General features: G+C 37.5%; 1 protein-coding gene and 1 pseudogene across 1 annotated transcript in view; both read right to left on the reverse strand.

Moving 5' to 3' along the window:
* The window catches only part of CHM (CHM Rab escort protein), a 267,198-nt gene that overhangs the window by 112,884 nt on the left and 129,293 nt on the right, over positions 1-25,021 (reverse strand). Inside the window, exon 9 of the mRNA XM_045996016.1 lies at positions 3,837-3,914. Coding sequence (XP_045851972.1) covers positions 3,837-3,914 — 78 coding nt within the window. The remainder of the gene's footprint in view (positions 1-3,836; positions 3,915-25,021) is intronic.
* On the reverse strand, positions 10,797-11,397 carry LOC123935308 (annotated as a pseudogene).

A 25,021-nucleotide genomic window follows, 5' to 3' on the forward strand; every position in this document is an offset into this window, starting at 1 on the left:
AGAAGATATTTGCAAATGACAGTACAGACAAAAGGTTGATATCCAGGATCTATAAAGAACTTCTCAAACTCAACACACACAAAACAGATAATCTATCAAAAAATGGGCAGAAGATATGAACAGACACTTCTCCAACGAAGACACACAAATGGCTATCAGACACATGAAAAAATGTTCATCATCACTAGCCATCAGGGAGATTCAAATTAAAACCACATTGAGATACCACCTGACACCAGTTAGAATGGCCAAAATTAGTAAGACAGGAAACAACGTGTGTTGGAGAGGATGTGGAGAAAGGGGAACCCTCTTACACTGTTGGTGGGAATGCAAGTTAGTGCAGCCACTTTGGAGAACAGTGTGGAGATTCCTGAAGAAAGAATAGAGCTTCCCTATGACCCTGCAATTGCACTGCTGGGTATTTACCCCAAAGATACAGATGTAGTGAAAAGAAGGGCCATCTGTACCCCAATGTTTATTGCAGCAATGGCTACGGTCGCCAAACTGTGGAAAGAACCAAGATGCCCTTCAACGGGCAAATGGATAAGGAAGATGTGGTCCATATACACTATGGAGTATTATGCCTCCATCAGAAAGGATGAATACCCAACTTTTGTAGCAACATGGACGGGACTGGAAGAAATTATGCTGAGCGAAATAAGTCAAGCAGAGAGAGTCAAGTATCATATGGTCTCACTTATTTGTGGAGCATAACAAATAACATGGAGGACATGGGGAGATGGAGAGGAGAGGGAGTTGAGGGAAACTGGAAGGGGAGATGAACCATGAGAGACTATGGACTCTGAAAAACAACCAGAGGGTTTTGAAGGGGCGGGGGGGTGGAGGTTGAGGAACCAGGTGGTGGGTAATAGGGAGGGCACGTACTGCATGGATCACTGGGTGTGATGCCAAAACAATGAACACTGTTATGCTGTAAATAAATTAAAAAAAATCCTGATAGGGATTTTAAAATATATAATTGAATTTTGCAGGAAAAAAAAATCACAATGAGGTATTACCTCATACCTGTCAGAATGGCTAAATTTAATAACACAGGAAACAAGAGCTGTTGGTAAGGATGTGAAGGGGAACCCTCTTGTTTTTGGAAATGCAAACTGGTGCAGCCACCCTGCAAAGTAGTATGTGGGTTCCTCACAAAGTTAAAAATCGAACTACAGGGGCGCCTGAGTGGCTCAGTGGGTTAAGCCGCTGCCTTCGGCTCAGGTCATGATCTCAGAGTCCTGGGATCGAGTCCCACATTGGGCTCTCTGCTCAGCAGGGAGCCTGCTTCCCTCTCTCTCTCTGCCTGCCTCTCTGCCTACTTGTGATCTCTCTCTGTCAAATAAATAAATAAAATCTTTAAAAAAAAAAATCGAACTACACTACGACCCAGCAATTACACTCCTATGTATCTACCCAAAGGAAAGAAATTTCAAACGGATACATGAACCCTAATGTTTACAGTGGAATTATCAAAGACAGCCAATTTATGGAAAGAGCCTAAGTGTCCATCAACTGATGAATGAAGAGGATGTGGTACATATGTATACACCATAGAATATTACTCAGCCATCAAAAATAATGAAATCCTGCCATTCGTAATGACACGGATGGAGCTAGAGACTATTATAAGGGAAATAAATCCGTCAGATAAACCATGGGCTTTATCAAACACCATGGGCTGCCTGGGTGGCTCAATGGGTTAAAGACTCTGCCTTCGGCTCAGGTCATTATCCCAGGGTCCTGGGATCAAGCCCCGCATTGGGCTCTCTGCTCAGCGTGGAATCTGCTTCCCCCTCTCTCTCTGCCTGCCTCTCTGCCTACTTGTGATCTCTGTCTGTGAAATAATAAATAAAATCTTAAAAAAAAAAGACAAATACCGTATGATTTCATCCACACGTGGAATTTAAGAAACAAGACAAATGAACACAGGCAGGAACAAGAGAGACAAACCAAGAAACAGATCAACTATAGAGAACAAACTGATGGTTATTAGAGGGGAGATGGAATGGGTTAAGTAGGTGATGGCTATTAAGGAGGCCACTTGTGATGATCACTTTAGTGATGAATCACTAAATTCTAATCCTGAAACTAATATTGTACTTTATGTTAACTAGATGGAGTTTAAATAAGAACTTGGGGAAAATAAAAAGAAAAAAACACTTATAGCTGAATGAAAATAACAAAAAACAAAAAATTGAATAAAACTCATATTTGACTCCAACAGATCTGGAAGGATCATCTTCATAAGGGCCTAGCATGAATTAAGATCTAAAGCTCCCAGTCTATCTTACAATATTAGCCAAATCCTGAACTTTACATTACAGATCAGTATTTCTTAATGTCATCTATGGAGAACCTATATCAGATTCATTTGGGGGTGTTCTCAAAACTGTAAGTTCCCTGACTCTAGTCTAACCACATTATCCAAATTCACTCTCTGAGGGTGAGGCACAGAAATCTCCCTCAAAAACAAAAACAGAACAAGTTTACCTGGTGATTCTTTAGGCACATTAAAATTTGAAAACTACCAATGTTTAGTCTTTAGATCCTTAGCCCCCAGCTATTTGTTGCAACTGAAATATGTAGAGGATCATAAAGAAGAGTTCCTTTCTTTAGAGTTTATAATAAAAACTACAACAAAGTTAAGGTAAATGTTACCCTTGGTTGAACAGATGCTATTACTATACTAATGTATCCATTTTTTCAAAAAAGAAACATGAGCCATGTAAATTCTTCATGTCACTAAGTGTTATAAGGAGAACTGGAATTGGGCCCAAAAAAGGGTAAAAGGGTGTAAGTAAATAAACAATTTACTATCTGGCTTTCCATTATGGGAACACACTCGTGCTTCAAAATGAATGTATAAGGAAAATGACTCCAAGAGGCTTAAAAGCAGTAATTTCTTCATGAACCTCCACAGAGTTATTCATGACCCCAGTACATGAATATCCTGGGCCCTCAAAGATAGATTTTTCACTATACATTATCATTTTTCACTTATGTGGTAGGTTTGTATTAAGGTGCTAAAAGTACTTTATAAGCCCTTAAACTGCATGTCTGTATTATCTTATACTACAGAATTACTTTCTGAGTCAAATTCACTGCCTGAATATTACATTCTAGACCTGAATTTTTCTCCAACTCTAGGTGTTACAATTAGTCTATAAGAAATTATGCCATTTAGATTATTATATTAGTAACTAAATAATAAATCCTACAAAAATATAATTGACATATAAAAATACAGACATACATAGATAGTGCTTGGCATTTTTAAAAAGCAGGTATATTCTTATTTCAATCCAAAGCCAGTCTGCAGGCCTAATATAACTGCATGAGAATTTATCCTCAGCTAACAGGGTAGCATAGTTTATGATAACAATCTACCTAAAAAATCATTAAAGTGTTTTCTCTTGGGAATGACATGCATTATCAGCAGAGATTAATCTGATGAGTCTTTAGGTGAGCTCCATTTTTAAAAATGAAATAATAGAGGGCTTTATTGTCATCTGATAAAAATCAATTAGAGGAGGTAAGGCCACAAGGAAAACTAACATCACTCACCACCCACCCCCTGGCAGCTGAAATGATTTGTCTTCCAAGCTTGGATGATCAGTAGCTATAGTTATATTGTAGGGAAATTAATTTAGTTTCTATATCCTGAACTCACTTTCTTTGTTCTGGAGGATCTAAATACAAATTACTTTTAATCAAGGTTGATATGATATTAATACCAAGGAGGATTTTTGAAGAATCATTTTTTAAATTGACTTTAGCATTTTTCACATGTGCTTACGGTGCAACTATTGGAACATAACTTATATCATCCTTACTTTCTGGATTCTTTGTCCACAACAAGGCACTGTACTGAATGACGAAGACAATAGATTCCACCAAACACTGCACACATCCTAGGAAGAGAATAGGAAAGTGTGAATTAGGATTCTTGAATTGAAAATTAAGGTAGCATTATTGTTTTTGAAATACCTTCTATTTAATAAGTGATCTTACACAAAAAAGAACTTTGATAACTTATTATTTTCTCTGTCATGGTATTAAGAATCCCTCACAAGTAAGATTAGTAATATTTTGATGCAGCAAGAGGTACCAGAACTAATAATACAATGTACAAGCCTAGAATTATGATCAAGCCAAAAGTATCCCCAAACGAAGCTCAGCTATTCCCCCCAAACCACCTACAAATAGCCTCAAGAGGTAATGTCTGTGACCCCCAGCAGAAACGACCACAGAAGGGTGCCTGGGTGGCACAGTTGGTTAAGCATCAGACTCCTGATTTTGGCTCAGGTCATGATCTCATGGTTTGGGATTGAACCTGGGGTCAGGCTCCGTGCTCAACAGGAAGTCTGCTTGAGATTCTCTCTCCTCTCCCTCCGCCCCTCCCCCCACTCATGCGTGCGTGCACTCTCTCTCTCCCTGTAAAATAAATAAATAAAATAAAATAAATAAGTAAACCTAAAAAAAAATGACCACAGAGAAGTCTTAAGGAGGAAACAAGCAGGGAAGACTCTGGGAGACCCCTAGAGATTTTGCTTACCATAAAAGTAAATAAAAACTACATTGGGAGCTGAAAACTAAAGCAGTAAGCACATGAGTTAATGCTGCGGAAGTTCTAAGGAGTTTGCCTATTTCATGAACCTAAGAGCTTGGGTTTTAATGCTTACATGGAGACAGGAGAGTCCTTAGGATCCAATAAGGCAGGGAATAAAAAATGAGATATTCTCTCATAATTATGTCTGGATCCTTAAAGGACTACACTTCAGTGAAAAGATGATGGGGGGTGTGCGGGGAACACACTTAACCACAAGAGAGAGACAAAACAAAAATTGTTTTATCCAAAGCCCTGGGTAGAGGAATATAACTCTATATTTATAACCAGTGGTCTGTCCTCACACAGGTCAGGGGTTTGAAATTACACTACATGATCCAAGAAACCCTTAACCAATAAATCACCATGAAAGAAAAGTGGTTCTGGGTCAGTAGTACCTCTGGAGACTTGGTGCAAGCAACTGCTAAAACTTTCTGGAGTGATACGAGGCCACATGAAACTGCCACAGATAGAATCCCCTTATGATATGTTTATAATATAAAATCCCTTACGATATGTTTATAATATAAAATTATACAACACATGAAGAAAAATACCTTACGCTGAGTGGGGATTAACAGACACAACAAATGGGGTGGGGCAGCTGAAGTATGGACATTTTCGTGGGGACTATACCCTCTCACTGCACAGTTGGCTTAACCTCTCACATTGTATAATGGAATACTATAAGCAATTTAAATGAATTAACTACATCCCCATCTATCAACATGGAGAAATGGCAAAAACATAAAAATTGAGTGATAATGGCAAACTGGGGAAGAATATATTCAGTGATATCATTTATAGAAAGTTTCAAAACTTCATATGCAAAATACTACTATATATAATTTATGGATACATATATATGTAGGAAAAGTGCAGAAACATTTAAGGGAATTATAAACACCAAATTCAGGATAGTAGTTATCTCTGGAAAGAGAAGAAGTAAAAGTTACACTGAAGTTTTTAAAAATATATATTGAGAGAAAATATGGCAAAATGTTAAGACTGACAAAACTCTGAATGGTTTACATGGTGACCTTTACATTATTGTGTACTTTCTGGCATGTTCTTGAAATATTTCATAACCAGATTATAATGAAAAATATAAATGGTAGAGATAAGTAAAATTCACTAAGCATGGCATAATACTCCTATTATCTTTCCTTTTTTTTTTTTTAAAGATTTTATTTATTTATTTGACAGAGAGAGATCACAAGTAGATAGAAAGGCAGGCAGAGAGAGAGAGAGGGAAGCAGGCTCCCTGCTGAGCAGAGAGCCCGATGCGGGACTCGATCCCAGGACCCCGAGATCATGACCTGAGCCGAAGGCAGCGGCTTAACCCACTGAGCCACCCAGGCGCCCTCCTATTATCTTTCTTAATTTTACTCATTTGGCTGAATATGACCAAGGTAGTTAGGATAGGGGTTAGGTAATAATTCATTCTAGTATAGGAGGACGACACAGAAATCAGGGTTGTTTTTTTTTTTTTCCATTGAGAAATTCAGAATATAAGAAATGGTATATCAGAGCAAGCAAGCAAAACTTCATGTGCTCAAAACCCTTAGACTGCAAGTTTTACCCAGGGTATTTGCTACAAGATATGTTCCCTTCTTGCTAATCTTGTTCACCAGTCACATACCAAGTTATAGAATGACATTTATTAATTGTTCTGGTATACCTGGTACTATTTGAGAGACTGCACTGGACAGATCCTACAGAGGGTTAGAAAAAAAATAATCTATTAGACTGTTTAGATATATTTCCCAGGTGGTATTCTAACCCCTGTTGTTGGTAGGGGAGTACCAATATAGTAATATTGATATGACTGAGATAATCAGCCCAACCTTCACCATCAATTTCCTGCTGATATTGAAAGAGGCCACATTCACATGAAATATTACTGGCCCACTAAAAATAAATAGGCCAAATCAGGTTAAGGTCCCAAAATGGACAATCAAGTTAAAAATGTAAATCACACAATCAGCATTCTCATTTGCCTGGGGATATCTTTGTTACACGAGTAGCAGCATCAGTGTTTCCAACTTACTTGTAAGCAGCTGTAGATGAGCTGTAACCAACTGACCTTTAGAGTTTTTCATTTCAGTCATACTGATCCATGTTTTCTTTTTTAATTAAAGATTTTATTTATTTGACAGAGATCACAAGTAGGCAGAGAGGCAGGCAGAGAGAGAGGAGGAAGCAGGCTAGCTGCAGAGCAGAGAGCCCGATGTGGGGCTCGATCCCAGGACCCTGAGATCATGACCTGAGCCGAGGGCAGAGGCCTTAACCCACTGAGCCACCCAGGGGCCCCTGATCCATGTTTTTATACACACACACACACACACACACAGAACCAATCCCCTCCTCAGGGGAAAAAAACAATTTTTAAATATCTTCCCATATTCCAAGAAAACCAAGGGGATAAAGTTCAGGATCAGAAGTTGTATACAGTTAAAAAATCATAAAATATTATGCCATCAACTATTATGGTATTATCAAAAGCATGAGAAATCCACTTAACTAAAATTAAATGCATTTTTTTCACCACGGCTATTCTTTTTTTAATTTTTTAAAATTTTTATTTTTTTAAATTTGTTTATTTACAGCATAACAGTGTTCATTGTTTTGGCATCACACCCAGTGCTCCATGCAGTACGTGCCCTCCCTATTACCCACCACCTTATTCCTCAACCTCCCACCCCACCCGCCCCTTCAAAACCCTCTGGTTGTTTTTCAGAGTCCATAGTCTCTCATGGTTCATCTCCCCTTCCAGTTTCCCTCAACTCCCTCTCCTCTCCATCTCCCCATGTCCTCCATGTTATTTGTTATGCTCCACAAATAAGTGAGACCATATGATACTTGACTCTCTCTGCTTGACTTATTTCGCTCAGCATAATTTCTTCCAGTCCCGTCCATGTTGCTACAAAAGTTGGGTATTCATCCTTTCTGATGGAGGCATAATACTCCATAGTGTATATGGACCACATCTTCCTTATCCATTCATCCGTTGAAGGGCATCTTGGTTCTTTCCACAGTTTGGCGACCGTAGCCATTGCTGCAATAAACATTGGGGTACAGATGGCCCTTCTTTTCACTACATCTGTATCTTTGGGGTAAATACCCAGCAGTGCAATTGCAGGGTCATAAGGAAGCTCTATTCTTAATTTCTTCAGGAATCTCCACACTGTTCTCCAAAGTGGCTGCACTAACTTGCATTCCCACCAACAAATTGGCAAGGAAGAAGTCAAACTCTCTCTTCGCAGATGACATGATTCTTTATATGGAAAACCCAAAAGACTCCACCCCAAAACTACTAGAACTCATACAGCAATTCAGTAACGTGGCAGGATACAAAGTCAATGTACAGAAATCAGTGGCTTTCTTAGACACTAACAATGAAAATACAGAAAGGGAAATTAGAGAATCGATTCCATTTACTATAGCACCAAGAACCATAAGATACCTGGGAATAAACCTAACCAAAGAGGTAAAGGACCTATACTCGATGAACTACAGAACACTCATGAAAGAAATTGAAGAAGACACAAAAAGATGGAAGACTGTTCCATGCTCTTGGATCGGAAGAATAAACATTGTTAAAATGTCTATATTGCCTAGAGCAATCTATACTTTTAAAGCCATTCCGATCAAAATTCCACCGGTATTTTTCAAAGAGCTGGAGCAAATAATCCTAAAATTTGTATGGAATCAGAAGAGACCCCGAATTGCTAAGGAAATGTTGAAAAAAACAAAACTGGCGGCATCACGTTACTCGATTTCAAGCTTTACTACAAAGCTGTGATCACCAAGACAGCGTGGTACTGGCATAAAAACAGACACATAGACCAGTGGAACAGAGTGGAGAGCCCAGATATGGACCCTCAACTCTATGGTCAAATAATCTTCGACAAAACAGGAAAAAATATTCAATGGAAAAAAGACAGTCTCTTCAATAAATGGTGCTGGGAAAACTGGACAGCGATATGTAGAAGAATGAAACTCGACCATTCTCTTACACCGTACACAAAGATAAACTCGAAATGGATAAAAGACCTCAACGTGAGACAGGAATCTATCAGAATCCTAGAGGAGAACATAGGCAGTAACCTCTTTGATATCAGCCACAGCAACTTCTTCCAAGATATGTCTCCAAAGGCCAAGGAAATAAAAGCGAAAATGAACTTTTGGGACTTCATCAAGATCAAAAGCTTCTGCACAGCAAAGGAAACAGTCAACAAAACAAAGAGGCAACCCACGGAATGGGAGAAGATATTTGCAAATGACAGTAAGACAAAAGGTTGATATCCAGGATCTATAAAGAACTTCTCAAACTCAACACACACAAAACAGATAATCATATCAAAAAATGGGCAGAAGATATGAACAGACACTTCTCCAATGAAGACATACAAATGGCTATCAGACACATGAAAAAATGTTCATCATCACTAGCCATCAGGGAGATTCAAATTAAATGTATTTTTTTTTACAAAGACCTCCTTTCATTATCTATTACACTATCTATGAAATACATTGCTACTTTAGTATATAATAATAAGAATCCCTTCATTTGAAAATTAATTTCTATTAAGTTTTAGGGTAAATGAGGCCTCTGAAAAATGTATTTAAGTATATATTGCAATAAAGGCATCTATAACCATTTATTTCAGTAAGCCATCAACAAATTACCTGGTTTTCAACACCATTTAACTAAAAGTGGACATATACTACATAGAAGAAACACAAGAAAGAATGTTTAGGACTGATTTGTATGTATGTTATTTTTAACTTCAGTGCTTTAATATCATGAAATGCAAGTACAAAACATTGTACGAGTATATACTGTACTACATGGAGATGGAATAATACATTTGTGTTTTTATCAGAATCTGTGCTAGCCACCATACCAAAGGCTTTCCACAGGGATTTTCCTACTCTTCCTATAAGGTTTTAGCATAAATAAAAAAGCTCACAAATCCTTTCAACTACTGCAGATTTACATTTATCTTAATATTCTTGTTCAGGTGCTTTGGAGAACTGCTAAGAAATACAAAATTACCAAGCCAAGAGTTTTGAGTGGCTAAAGAATTTTGTTATTTCATGTTAGCCAAGATCTCCCTTTTGTTGGCATTGAGAAGACACTATGCACGTCTATGGGGTAAGAAAAAGCAGTTTCAATAGCTCTTACTGTTTAGGAAGGCAAATTACCACTTCTTGAAAAGTACAGATTATAATAGTTATTGTCTAAGCAGTATTTCATGAAAATCCATTTATTTAACAGCAACAGAAAGCCATAAAACCCCATATGTACTAAAGAAAACAAGTTTGGAAATATTTAAACTAGAGTTTTACCTATCTCTACACTGGTTTAACCACATGAAGTGAGAGTAACATCAGCCAATAATGAAAAGTGTCCAGAATTCAGCTTCCACAGCATATCTCAGCTATTTCAGCTAAGACTTTTTTTTTAAAAGATTTTACTTATTATTTATTTGACAGAGAGAGAGAGATCACAAACAGGCAGAGAGGCAGACAGAGGAGTGGGGGGAAAAGTAGGCTCCCTGCTGAGCAGAGAACCCTATGCAATGCAGGGCTCAATCCCAGGACTCTGAGATCATGACCTGTGCTGAAGGCAGAGGCTTTAACCCACTGAGCCACCCAGGCACCCCTCAGCTAAGACTTTTTTTAATGACAAACTAAAAAAATGATGAATGTAGCATTTACTTTTTGGAAATAAAAAAAATGAAAATATGGCTAATTTCATAAAATATTTGAAGCAAATTTTGTTTTTATGAACTATTTATCTTTTTTTAAGTTTTAACTATTGTTCTTGCTATTAAGAAATTCAGTCGGGCCACCTGGGTGGCTCAGTGGGTTAAAGCCTCTGCCTTCGGCTCAGGTCATGATCCCAGGGTCCTGGGATCGAGCCCAGCATTGGGCTCTCTGCTCAGCAGGGAGCCTGCTCCCTCCTCTCTCTCTCTGCCTGCCTCTCCGCCTACTTGTAATTTCTGTCTTTCAAATAAATAAATAAAATCTTTAAAAAAAAAAAAGAAATTCAGTAAAAGCCATGTCAACCTAAAGACTGACAAAGGGATAAGCTTTGGGGTATTTAAAATAACATGTTTGGAAAACTGAACCACATTTTTTTTATTGTGTTATGGTAGTCACCATACAACCACATTTTTAATTGCCAGCATTATGCTTTGTTTTTGGCAGAATCATCTTTGTTTCTTCTTTTTACATCCCAATTATAAACTTTGGCCATACTGACTTCTGTGGTAGTAAACTGATCTTGAAGAAAGTCAAGGTCTTCCTCAAGAAAATCAAGATTCCTCATTCTTCATGGCAGTCGATAAATTCTTGTCCAACAATGCCTGAGCCTCATCAATACCATATTCAAGCATTACATTAGCCCCCAACCATAGACACACGTTACCAGTAGGAAGAACTGAAGTTTTGTAATACAGGTTATCTGTAAGAATCTGGTCTCCAGTGCTGGACTCTTTTTTCTTCTGCATCTATTTTAGAATTCCTAAAGTGTGCTTAATTTCAGAAATCTAACCCTTTAGCCTCCTTTTCTTTGGAGCAAGGTTGAGTTCCATAAACATACTACTGGTACTGTTCATCCAGCCTCTTCAGTACTGTATTTGCAGTCTCATTCCTATGCTGTTTCATGAAGGATCTACATCTTCCACAAACACAGCCTCAGGAATCCCTAGGTGGAGCTGCTGTCCATTCCCTGTGGCCATTTCTCCTAAGCCACAACTGTCCTTTGTGGCCATCATCTTTGGGAAGTGAGTGCACCAATTGTGTGGATGTTATAAAGGAAGAAATCCAATGACCAGACACTGTCAGAATTCAACAAATTTCTTCTTAGTTTTAAACGAGAACAGGTTGTATTTTGTGCTCTTGGAAAGAATTACTTTATATCTACCATAAATTTACACAACTGCAAAAGTGTACATCTGCATATGTATATATGTTTTTCATGCTTCCTCTCATTGGCTTTTTTTTTCCCATTCTGGTCATGCCCTTAGGGAAAATATATATTGCTCACAATGGTGGCATTTGTTCTCTCTCACATCTGTGTTTTTCTCACATAGCTTATGCCCAAGTGACAAAAGCCAGTGGTTCTGTCATCAGCTAGATCCTAAGAACTGACCTTTACTGCCCATCTACTTGCACTCACCAATCTTTGTCCCACATTCTTCCTTAAGCTCTTCCTGTCAGTTCGTCTCATAACTCAGGCAAACAGAAACCAAAACTACCCTTCAAGCCACAGCCACTGCCCTGACAAGACCTCTAGGCAGTCCAGACCAGTTTTAGTGCAAACCCTGACCCTGACTTGCACCTGCACAGATAGACCAAGGATTGACATCTAGAATGACTGACAGTACCTTTATCTCATTATAATACTAAAATCTCTGCCCAGAGAGGAGCAGAAGCCTCATTTACATAATATAAAATGTGTGTATAGGCATGTTTTCCTAAGGAGCAACCTATGCTTGCCTCTACAAAGGATGACAAGGCTTTCCTATCTAAATATTCATCTGAACCCTAAAATAAAAGGAACCCATTCACTCTTGCTCGAGGAGTCATGGCTTTAGAAGTTATTCCCCACCATCTCCTTATTTGCTGCAAACAGTTTCTTTTGTGTGACAACTCAACTGTTGTAGTTTCTATCTGTGACTCACCAAGGAGACAACTCATGTTCAGTTAGCTTGAAAAAAAGTGCCAGGCAAAATGAGATTGATGAAAAACAATTTTGGTTGAGAGAGGGTTATTTGGTGGCAATGAGTTACTGAGTAAAATAGGTAAGAAGCAGAATAACAAGCAATATTTGAGAGCTGCATTTAAAACTCAAACAGCAGACATTTACATAAGAAGCGGGGAATTACAAGAGAAGTGATGAAATAACAATTGCTTACACACAGATCCTTGGGGCAAACAGCCAATAATAATACAAATGATCATCACAGCTAGCACTAAGTACTTACTACATGCCAGGAGCTTTACATGTATTAACACATTACATCCTACAGGCAGAGTTTCACAGATTTGGAAACTAAGGCAGAGAGGTCAGGTGACTTAAGGTCATTTAGTAGATGGTATGGCTGAGTGCAAACTTAGGCAATATGGTTCCAGTAGATTCTCTGTTAACTATCATACAAACTGCCTCACTGTCCGTACCATCTTTTCTTGGCATTGTAAAGGAAAGCAACATGAAGTCAGATGGTCAAAGTTACTCTCTGAGTTTTTCTAACTCTTGACAAAATGCAAAGATTATTACAAAAAATACCATAAATTCTCAATTTCTATACATTTTGTCTCATAAAAAGTACATGTTTATTCTCTGTACATACGAAATGGATTATGTGCACTTCGTTTTGGATAGAACATAAACTTAGGAATAACTATGGGAATACTCATCTTTACAGTACCTAGCAAATTATGAATACTTTGCAATTCACATTTTAAGAAGTAATTTATAAAATATATTGGTAAGCTAGAGATTTTCAAATATAGAAAAGCAAACACTTTACCATGAATTATTTGGAGGTAATAACGTTCTGCAAGACAAATGTTTTCTTCCAGTACATTAAATGGCAGCCTAGCAACCCAAGGGTTAACACACCTTTAATGATAGACAATTAAGCTACCAAAGACTGTGAATACTATTGAGGTGCCAGTCAGGCCCCAGCTTTGGTGCAGTTCATACCACTCATCTTGGGGTCTAACATAATGCCTAGCAAGGTAGCTCTGTACACCCACCTTAGGGTTGTATGGGGCCTAGGGGCAAGCAAGTATACATTTTATGGGACTTGCCTAAAAAACAAAACAAAATAAAACAAAAACAAAAAACAAAAAACAACTCAAAATTACAAATGTACTAAATATAGTAGGTACTAACTACCCAAAAAAGTCACTACAAAAATACCTTTGAAACACTTTATCAAATGCTATTAAAAACCAAAAAGGTCCGTTACAAGAGAATTCCAAGTGACCACTGATTATCATCACTGTTTTTTAGTTTTTAAATTGCACTGGTAAAGCAGAAGTTCATTCAATAGTAATGTTTCATGAGAGACAATAAAGCTTCAGTGATTGCATCTATACAAAGTTCAAGTGTTGTATTTACTTGTTAACTATATCCAGACATATACATTTATCAGAATACTATATTTGAAACAACACATTTTTTCTATCATGTTATCCAGTATCTGCTGGCTACAAAAATGTGTGCAGGGAAGACTTCTTGTAAGTGTTTATGTTTATTTTTATATATTTAAATACACACAGGTTTAATACATATTATGTAGTATATAGCATTTTTATGGGTTATATACTTATATCGCATATTTATATTGCCATATCATGTTTATATTTCTTAGCAATGTGTTTATACTATCATCCCTCCTTTTTTTTTCTTTCTTGGTATCCAGTTTCTTTTTTTCTAGCAGGAAGCAGGGGGAAGGGAAGTATTATTGTTGCTGTAATTGGTCTGTCTCCTGGGAATGCGAAATTGGACAGCTTCATCTCCTCTCCCCCTACTCAAGAACCCCTTTGCAACTCAAGCAATTGTCATCCAACTCAGCACAAACTTCCTATTAGTCCAGAATGAAGTGCTTTCTTAAGAACATGAGCTAAACAATAGGAACCAACTCCTGTAGCCTCAGGAAACAGTTATGTTCATAACAATCTCAAGCCTTGGTGTAAGTTCTTAGGATTCATTACCCCATGAAATTTTAGACTATTCAGCAAGACCATCAAAACAAAACAAAACAAAAACCTTCAAATGAGTGGTCCATTACAACATGGCCTCACTCACAGTGATCCAGTATGACCAAAATGACAAGCCCTACTTGATACTGGTCATGGTTACAGAACTCAAGGGAATTTGTTTGGCAAGCAGCATTCACCAAAACTAAGTGGTCACTAAAAGTCAAGTGTATAATGTCAGTTATGACGTACAAATTGCACAGAGATCAGCTCTTGAAAATGGCTGTGAGGGCGCCTGGGTGGCTCAGTGGGTTGAAGACTCTGCCTTCGGCTCGGGTCGTGATCCCGGAGTCCTGGGATCGGGCCCCGCATCAGGCTCTCTCCCTTCCTCTCTCTCTCTGCCTGCCTCTCTGCCTACTTGTGATCTCTGTCAAATAAATAAATAAAAATCTTTAAAAAAAAAAAAAAGAAAATGGCTGTGAAATCAATATGATGGTCTATGGACTGAGACTGTCTACATGCCTATCCTGATTCCTCTACTTACTACCTATATGACTACACTTTAGTTCTCAAGATTATAAAATGCAGATAATAATACCTGTCACACAGAGTTGTCTAACGGATTAAGTGAGTTAATGAATGTGGCGTGTTTATTCTGTGCCTGGCGTATCATAAACATTCCATAAATTGTAGCTTTCGTTAGGTGCCACTTTCTACAGCAAAAGGGACAATGACTATAGACTATACCACACATGTGGGGTTTGTAGGCTACTTTGTTGTTACTGACTCTGAGAATCTGCCTGTATTATTCAAGGCCTGTGTTTTCATCTAACAATGTAAGCAATTTAGGTAGCTGTTCAATTTAACTACCTTCCCAGAAGGGAACTGTGATAGTTCTAAGAGAACTACTGATGCTGATAAGGACAAGCACTGAGATTTACTTCTTCATTCCCAAGTATTTATGAAACCAGACCTACTATGTACCAGATGCAGTTCTGGGCAGCACTAGGGATATAAAAATAAACTAGACAAATGCTGTCCTTGCTGAAATACAACTTAACTAGCACATGAGAGACAATAAGAGATAAAATAATAGTAGATATTGATGTGTGTTCTCAAACAAAATAGGATAATGTAAGGGTAATGTAGGGAGTGTCTGAATGCTAGAGAGGGTAATCAGGGAGAACTTCTCTGAGGAATTATATGAGTCAAGACCTGAGAGACCAGAAGAAATCAAGCATGTGAAGATCTGGAGGAATAGTCTAAGCAGAAGGAACAGCAATTTGAAAACTTGGAAGTGCAAACTAGCTTAGCATATTTGAGGAAGAGAGAAAGCCAGTGTGGGGCTGGAACACAGTGAACAGGATAGAAATATAATATGAAATGGGGTCACAGAGACAGTCAAGGACCTGATCATGCAGACCTTCAAAGGTCAGAGTGAAAACCTTAAAATTTATTCAAAGTACAATGAGAAGCCACCAGAAGGTTCTGAGTAGGGGTGCCTGGGTGGCTCAGTGGGTTAATCCTCTGCCTTCAGCTCAGGTAGCGATCTCAGAGTCCTGGGACCCAGCCCTGCATCGGGCTCTCTGCTCAGTAGGGACCCTGATTCCCCCTCCCTGTCTGCCTCTCTGTCTACTTGTGACCTCTCGCTGTCAAATAAATAAATAAAATCTTAAAAAAAAAACGTTCTGAGCAGAACAATGACATAATCAGATTTGTAATTTTTTTTTATTCTTAAAACTTTTTGTTTTGAAGAATTTCAAATGTACTAACAGTAACACAATATAGCTCCCTTACACCCATCACCCAGATTCACCATTTATCAAGATTTTATAGCATTGGACTATATCTTTCTTTTAACTTCAAAAAAGGTGGGTGGCTCAGTGGGTTAAAGCCTCTACCTTCCCAGGGTCCTGGGATCGAGTCCCGCATCGGGCTCTCTGCTCAGCGGGGAGCCTGCTTCCCTTCCTCTCTCTCTCTCTCTGCCTGCCTCTCTGCCTACTTGTGATCTCTGTCTGTCAAGGAAATAAATAAAATCTTTAAAAAAAATTTCCATTCCAGTATAGCAACCATACAGTGCTATATTAGTTTCATGTACAATACAGCCATTCACCAGTTCTATACATTACTCAGTGCTCATCATATTAAATGTACTCTTAATCCCGTTCACCTATCTCATGTACCTCCCTACCTACCTCCCCTCTGGAAAACATCATGAGTCTTTTGTTGTTGTTTTGTGTTTGTTTCTTAAATTCCACACATTAGTGAAATCATATGGTATATAAATATATTTGTCTTTCTCTGCCTGACTTATTTCACTTAGCATTATCCTTTCTAGATCCATCCATGTTGTTGCACACACCCCACATCTTCATAGTTATTCATCTATTGGTGGACATTTGGGCTGCTTCCATAATTTGGCTCGTGTAAATAAAGCTGAAATAAGTGTAAGGGTGCTATATGTTTTTGAATTAATGTTTTCATAGTCTTTGGGTAAATAGCCAGTAGTGGAATTACTGGATCAGATTTATATTTTTTAAAAGATGAGCTTGACTGCTGTGTAGAGAATTGTCAATGGGTCAAGAGTGGAAAAGGGGAGCCAGTTATGTTTGCAGTAGACCAAGTGAGAGATGAAGGCAATCTGAAGCAGGGTAGTGGCAATGGAAATGAAGTTGAGAGACTGAAGATGTATTTGAGACATAAAGCTGAAAAGAATTGCTGATGGACTGGATGTAGCAAGGATATGTCCTCCTGAAGACAAGTTTAAGGTAATTCAGATATTAACAATCATATTTAACTCTTCAAGGTTGATACAATCTCCCTATACAAGTAGAGCTCTGAAGGACTCTGCAGAAACACTCCTGTTCCAACTAGGGTGTGATTATTAGAGCCAGCTAATTGTTACCAACCTTAACAACCACTATATCTACCCTGGCCATTCATTAATATTGCTACTTAATACTCTGGGTACAAATATCTACATAAGAGGGTACCAGGAACAGATTAATTTCCAGTCTTCAAAGTTACCACACACTTGTAAAGACATAGCACTGCTGATAATTCAAGCAATCATATGTCACAAGTATCTGAGTCCAATGGGGCTTTTTTTAAAAGATTTTACTTATTTTTGAGAGCAAGAGAATACATGAGTGGGGGACAGAGGGAGAGAGAGAAGCAGACTCCTCTCTGAGCAGGGAGCCCGATGGGAGACTCGATCTCAGGACCCTGAAATCATGACCTGAGCTGAAGGCAGATGCTTAACCAACTGAGCCACCCAGGTTCCCCAATGGGGCTTTTTTTTTTTTTTTTTTTTTTTTTTTTAAAAGATTTTATTCATTTATTTGAAAGACAGAAATTACAAGTAGGCAGAGAGAGAGGAGGAAGCAGGCTCCCTGCTGAGCAGAGAGCCCAATGCGGGGCTCGATCCCAGGACCCTGGGATCATGACCTGAGCTGAAGGCAGAGGCTTTAACCCACTGAGCCACCCAGGCGCCCCCCCAATGGGGCTTTTGATGCAAATTTCACACTCAAAAAGGCTGCAGAAAGACAGATTGCCATTTAGACCTTGTTTCATTCTTGAAAGGCTTAATTATCATGCTTAACTTAGAAAAAGCTGCCAAAAAGCAATATATAGCCTTCAGAAAACTCACTCCCAGAAAATGCCTCTATTTTATAGATCTTAGCCATGTATCTAGCTTCCTCTGTTCTTGCTCACATTCTATAGATGATATATTCATTTTTTTCAGCTTCTCCAATAGTTCTTAAATTAGCTTTCTATAGGAAGAGTCACAATAAAACTATGTATTATATGACAGAAACAGATCTGTACTAATAACAGCACCAGGGGACCAGAATAAATTAATATAAATTATAGAATACAAGTCATCATTCAATCTTTTTTTTTTCACTAGCTCTCTTTTCTTTGAGGAGATGGGTGAAACAAGTGAAGGGGATTAAGAATATACTTACCATGATGAGCACTGAGTAATGTATAGAATTGTTGAATCACTATACTGTACACTTGAAACTAATATAAGAGAGTGTATGTTAGTTATACTGGAATTTAAAAAAAATTAAGTTATCATTCAATATTAAAAAAAAAAAACTAGGGGCGCCTGGGTGGCTCAGCGGGTTAAAGCCTCTGCCTTCGGCTCAGGTCATGATCCCAGAGTCCTGGGATCGAGCCCCGCATCGGGCTCTCTACTTGGCTGGGAGCCTGCTTCCTCCTCTCTCTCTCTCTGCTTGCCTCTCTGCCTACTTGTAATCTCTATCTGTCAAAAAAATAAATCTTTAAAAAAAAAAAACAAAACTAAGCCTTCCAAAAATATTGGAGGTCAATTTATATGCTTGGGTCACAACCTATGCTCTGTATCTATACACCATGTGTAAAATGGCTCCTCGGTTTGTATGCAAACCAGAAACACCATGTCAACTCAGTGATTCTCCAACATAGCCTATTACAATGACATCAATGGAGATTTTGATGAGAAAGCACTGTTACCTAACTTACTCTTTAAACATAATTTAAACTAAGCTTTTAATAAACCTGAACTTTTTAGTCTGAACACACAGACTAGCAGCTTCATGGTTTTTTTTTCTTTTAATCTGACACATATCTACTTAAGCAAATTCATTTAAAAAGATCTTTCAAATTCAAAAAAAAGCCCTTGGTTCAAACTTATAAGATGTAGCAAAGAAGTCTATAATAAGTCTGCTTAGACTCTCAAATGACATTTCATTTGGTTAATTTCCTTTCTCGGCCTCTTTCTCTGCTTTGACATTCTATACATGATCTGTTCATTTCTTATATTAATATTTCTTATTTAAATCACTGATCCATTTTGCAACCAGCTCTTCAAAACTCAAACTGTACAAATAACACAGGTAAATAGGCATCAATTTTAAATCAGGACAGTAATACACTTTTTATGTAATGCCCTTCATGACTATGTCCAGTGCAGTGTGGATTTTTCTCTTTTTTGCTTTTATTTATTTATTTATTTAACATATAATGGATTACTAGCCCCAGGGGTACAGGTCTGTGGATTGCCAGGTTTACACATACCTTCCCCAATGTCCATAACCCAACCACCCTTTCCCTACCCACCTTCCCAACTGCAACCCTCAGTTTGTTTGTGAAATTAAGAGTCTATTATGGTTTGTCTCCCTCCCGATCCCATCCTGTTTCATTTATTCCTTCCCTACCCCCCACACCACCCAGGTTGCCTCTCAACTCACTCATATCAGGGAGATAATATGACAATTGTCTTTCACTGATTGACTTATTCGCTAAGCATAATACCCTCTAGTTCCATCCACATCGTTGCAAATGGCAAGATTTCATTTCTTTTGATGGCTGCATAGTATTCCATTGTGTGTGTGTGTATGTATGTATGTATGTATGTATATCTATATCTATAAAGATATAGATATAGATATAGATATAGACCACATTTTATCCATTTATCTGTTGATGGACATCTAGGTTCCTTCCATAGTTTGGCTATTGTGGACATTACTGCTATAAACATTCAGGTGCACGTGCCCCTTTGGATCACTACATTTGTATCTTTAGGGTTAAATACCCAGTAGTGCAATTGCTGGATCGCAGGGTAGCTCTATTTTCAACTTTTTGAGGAACCTCCATGCTGTTTTCCAGTGGTTGCACCAGCTTGCATTCTAGTGTGGGTTTTTCTTAATACAGACACAAGAATCCTCAAAGCTAATGTTTTCTGAGATCTCTACATAATGACTCCTAGGATCCTTTTCATGGATTGAAAAATATGGGAGGCAGATCCACCTACGGATATAGTCACTTATACCAGTTTCCTGCCTTCTCACATTGCCTTATGAAACAATCCTTCAGCTAATACTCTATACTCTTCAGCTTAATATTTTACTATCTACAAGCCCTCAGTGTCGACTATAAATTGGGAAGCAGCTGAGAGTTACTATGTTGACTATCCAAAATCATTTATAAAAATGTCTTAAAAAAAAACCAGTAAACATTTCTAGGGAGAGCCTACTGTAAAATTTCCCCATGCAAGAAAGAGTTCATTTAATCCACCCATTCCTTTTTTCCCCAACCCCATTGTAAGAGGACATTTTAAAGCAGTGTTTGATATAAAATCTTATCAAAGACTTGAAAATCTAAATGTTCACTGACTCCTCCTTGTTCACACCATATTTATCCCTCCCAAAGTAACCGATCAGATGGTTGATGCATATTTACCTCATAAAAACCATATTCTTTCTTCTTTGCATTACATGTTCCATAATTTCATCAGCTATTTATTAAAAACTGATTGTCAGTTCAAATAGCCTTATTTCTCTGCAATTTCTGGGCTCCTTCTTTAAACTATAAACCTTCTATACCTTCCCCATCCTTCTTTAAACTGTATACCCTCTATACATTCTCGATACCCCCACATCAACTTATTTCCTTTAACTGCCCCTCCCAAATCAAATCCCTGCTCAGGCCCTTTCAATCACCAATACTTTCACTTTTTCCTCCTTGGATGAGACATATCAATTCATATAATAAAATAAAACAAAGGATAGTCATTTGTATTAGGCAAATCCTAGGAAAAAGACCTGCAAGCTTTCTCAATTCAAAAGCTAATGATACTGGGGCACCTGGGTGGCTCAGTTGGTTAAGCGGCTGCCTTCAGCTTAGGTCATGATCCCAGGGTCCTGGGATCCAGCCCTGCATCGGGCGCTCTGCTCAGTGGAGAACCTGCTTCTCCCTTTCGCTCTACCTGCCGCTCTGTCTACTTGTGATCTCTATCTCTCTGTCAGACAAATAAATAAAATCTTAAAAAAAAAAAAGTCTAATGGTACCAACCTGGAACATGATTTAGCTAGGGCTACACATAAAAGTGAAATTGCTCAAATCAACCAACTAGCCACTGGCACCATGCTAGTTTCACAGCAGATGCACAGACTTAGCCCTCTGTTAGGTAAATGAGAAAAATGATATTATTAAGTCTAACAACTGGAAAAAATTAAGGACTATATTTTGTGGTACAGACTAGAAGTATTATAAGGGAATTGAAAGAAGAGGTCAACGTGTGTTGGAAAAGGAGTTACAGAATGTGAAATGTAGAGGAAACCTTTAAAACAGCTAGACCAATTTCCTGTTACAGAAAATCAGAGAAGGTAAACTACTTGCCTATACCTAGCAGTTAGGTGTAGTGAAAGATCTGATGGCTAGGCCTGTGTCAACCCTTGAAGAGGAACAGGTCAGACTGTTGAGGGTGGGAACACATCCTAAAAGGTGGAAAAGTAATAAGAAAATGCAGAAAGGTGAGGGTGTGCATAGACAGTGGAATAATTAAATGGATGCACAAACTGGGACACCTGGGTGGCTCAGCTGGTTAAGCATCTGCCTTTGGCTCAGGTCAGGATCTCAGGGTCCTAGGATTGAGCCCACATCGGGCTCTCTGCTCAGTGGCGAGTCTGCTTCTCCCTCTCCCTCTGTGATCTCTCTCACTTACACTCTCTCTCAAATAAATAAAATCTTAAGGAAGGAAGGAAGGAAGGAAGGAAGGAAGGAAGGAAGGAAGGAATAAAGAGAAAGAACAAACTAGGAATGACAGAAAGGAGCTGAAGGATAAAATTATTACAGAATGGGGTTAAAAGGTACGTGAAAGTGTATCTGATGTGACAGATAAGAGAATGCCACTGGAAGTGCCATGTTGGTTTGATGAAGGAGACAGATAGTGGGAGTAGGAGGACAGCTAGCAATTATAGTCCTGACCATGGCAGAAGAGTAGAAACTGAGGAAAGCATAACTCTAAGAAACTGAAAAGAGATAACACAGTAGTCAGGACAAAGTCAAAGGTTAATCCCAGAATTACTGTTGATTTATGAGATGAAAAATACCACTGGAATGCTTGTGGTTTCTTTAAAGGGTGCTCAATTTATAGAGTAACTCAAAATCCAAATCTAGATTTCTGAGGTAATATGAAGAGCATAAATTCACTACATACCATAGTTGCTAACTATGAGTGATACAATGAAGGGATTTTTGAAGGGCTATAATAAATTTTTTAAAAACTCAATTTGGTGAAATATATCATCCTCTGACATGTACAAATAAAAATTGTCATTTGCCTATAAGTTACCAACTGGACATCCATGCGATAAATCTGCTTGTAGATAGATTTTGTATGACCTCACAGTTTAAAAGAAAAAAAGTTACTTTGGCATAAACAATCATCTGGATCTCTGTCTTCTTTGAAAGAGAAAATCTGGCAACACTAGACCTATAATCAAGACTTATAGTCACATAGCAGCTTCTTTCTTTAGATGTATCCCATGCTCAACACCTCACCATGGTTTCCATTGCTCCAACCATCTTCTTCCAGCCCACTTCACTTCCTATGACCTACCTGGTCCCTGCAGACATTTGGCATCACAATGCCTTATGCCTCAGTTGTTCAGTAAGTTTTCTTTTGATATTTTTATTTTCCTTGTCATGAATGTTCTATGTTAACCAACTATTATTCAGAATGTTATATATTAATATTTTAAAAATGAATCTTCTAATCAGTAAGTTTTCTTTTGATATTTTTATTTTCCTTGTCATGAATGTTCTGTTAACCAACTATTATTCAGAATGTTATATATTAATATTTTAAAAATGAACCTTCCAAAAGATATCAAAGACAGCAAAATGCCAATGTTAATAGAATTGGTAAAATTTTGAGAGTGCCCACTGATTTTATTAGCTACAGAACATGTGGGAAAAGGGAAAGGTATTTGATATTCTGAGGTGGTCACTATTTTTTTGAAAACAAGTAGGGTCGTAACAAGTTAATAGTGGTATCATGGGAAAGCCTGTGAATCTAGATTTATCTAGATCTAATCTGTAACTGAAATTACAGTTTCTTTTTTTTAACATTAAAAAAATACCTATGAAATGAGAGCCAGTGATAAATCAAAATTTAAACCTTATATTGAATTCCTCTTAAAATGCTAACATACTTATACTTCAGTTAATAACCATTTATACATAGATACTCTTCACACTTTTCAGACATTTGATAGAGTTAAGAAATTAACACAATAAAAATACAAATTTGAAACATAAGCAATGGTTATTAATGTGAAATTAATATCTGGCTCTGCCAAATAAAAGACAGTTTTCCTCACTTGTGAATATGTCTTTCTTTTGTCAGATTAGAGGGGGAAAATGTCACTTTCAGATATACAAAATTATTATACTGCACATTAATTTAAAAAAAAAAAAGACTTGTTTTCTAACTTCACAAATCTTGGATTTTTTTCCAAAATACACTTTCTTTTAATAGGCTCTGACATAGTGTAATGCTTGACTGCACAAAGCTATGGTTAGAGCTTATTTTTAAATATCTTCAACTATCTGACATGAATGGTGGAGACCTACTATTCCCATACATGCAATTGTAAAAAAAAATACTGAACTCAGCAGGAAGGAAATTACTCATTTGTCCCACTGTAATTAAAGCTAAAAAGAACATGGGAATCCATGTAAATTCTTCCTGAAAAATATGAAGCACTGAGTCTATAATGAGGTATGTTTTTTCTATAAGTTTCAAATATTAAACTGCCACTTCAATTACTTGTTTATAATAAGCTCAAGGAAAATTCACCAAAGCAATCTAATGTCTATCTAACACATTATTCAGATAACTGTGTATATTTGGAGTATAATCTAACTCTGATGCCATTAACCCCAAACAAGATTCAAATGAACAGAATTTTAATTAATTGAGTACTGCTTCCAATGAGTTCGATTGTACTGAGAGAGAGAGCAAATCAACATTGTACTCAATTTCAACTTTGCCCTGGTACATTAAATTGTATTACAGATAAATTAACAGTTGTGAAACTTTTTGGCTGGTAGCCCAATCCTACATCGCCTTTAAAAAAGCAATTTCAGTGCCTATCAAGATAGAAATCAGTAGTTGTAATTTTCTTAACACAGGTGCAAAACAATGGGACCCATTAATAGCTGAACTTTTCACAACACTATTCATGATGATTTAAGAGTTAGTATATAATTTGACTATTCTATTAATTCTGATTACTGCTTTGGCTAATGAAGTGAAGGTCACTTCTAAAATAAATCTTCATTACATTTCACAGGAAGTAATTGCCTTCAACTCGTTGTTTCTTTAATTAAAAACTAATGTAACAAGAAAGGAAACAGACATCAGGGTTACTATGTCTGTTACTATTAAGAGAAATGCACTGTGTGGATGTAATGTTGTCAAGACAAATCCAACAAAACAAAGTGTCTCTTCATCTAATTTCTGTATTTTCAAAATGAAAGAACTATTTTATATGTATTTAGAGTAATTCTGATATTACAAGACTAAAAACTAAACCATATTAATGCCTTAGAAACTGAAAACAAAGAATCTTTGAAAATATTCTCCAAATTCATGAATGTAAGGCAATATTCTCATTTATAAAACCATGTATGTGGGATTCTATATATGAAAAACTGATGGGGGGGGGGTCTCTGTCTTAACCAAAATTTCTCCTAAAGGTGTCAAGAGACGTTCTCTGCTTCTTAAGATACATATTAGGCAAAGGTCCTGACAGCTTTGGAGGGAGATCACAGGAAAACTGAAAAAGGTTCACTTCAATATATTATTCTCATTTAATCTATTTTTATACACAGAACATTCTGTGTCCTAGA

Source organism: Meles meles, chromosome X (assembly GCF_922984935.1).
Source record: "Meles meles chromosome X, mMelMel3.1 paternal haplotype, whole genome shotgun sequence".
In the NCBI taxonomy this organism is placed as follows: domain Eukaryota; kingdom Metazoa; phylum Chordata; class Mammalia; order Carnivora; family Mustelidae; genus Meles; species Meles meles.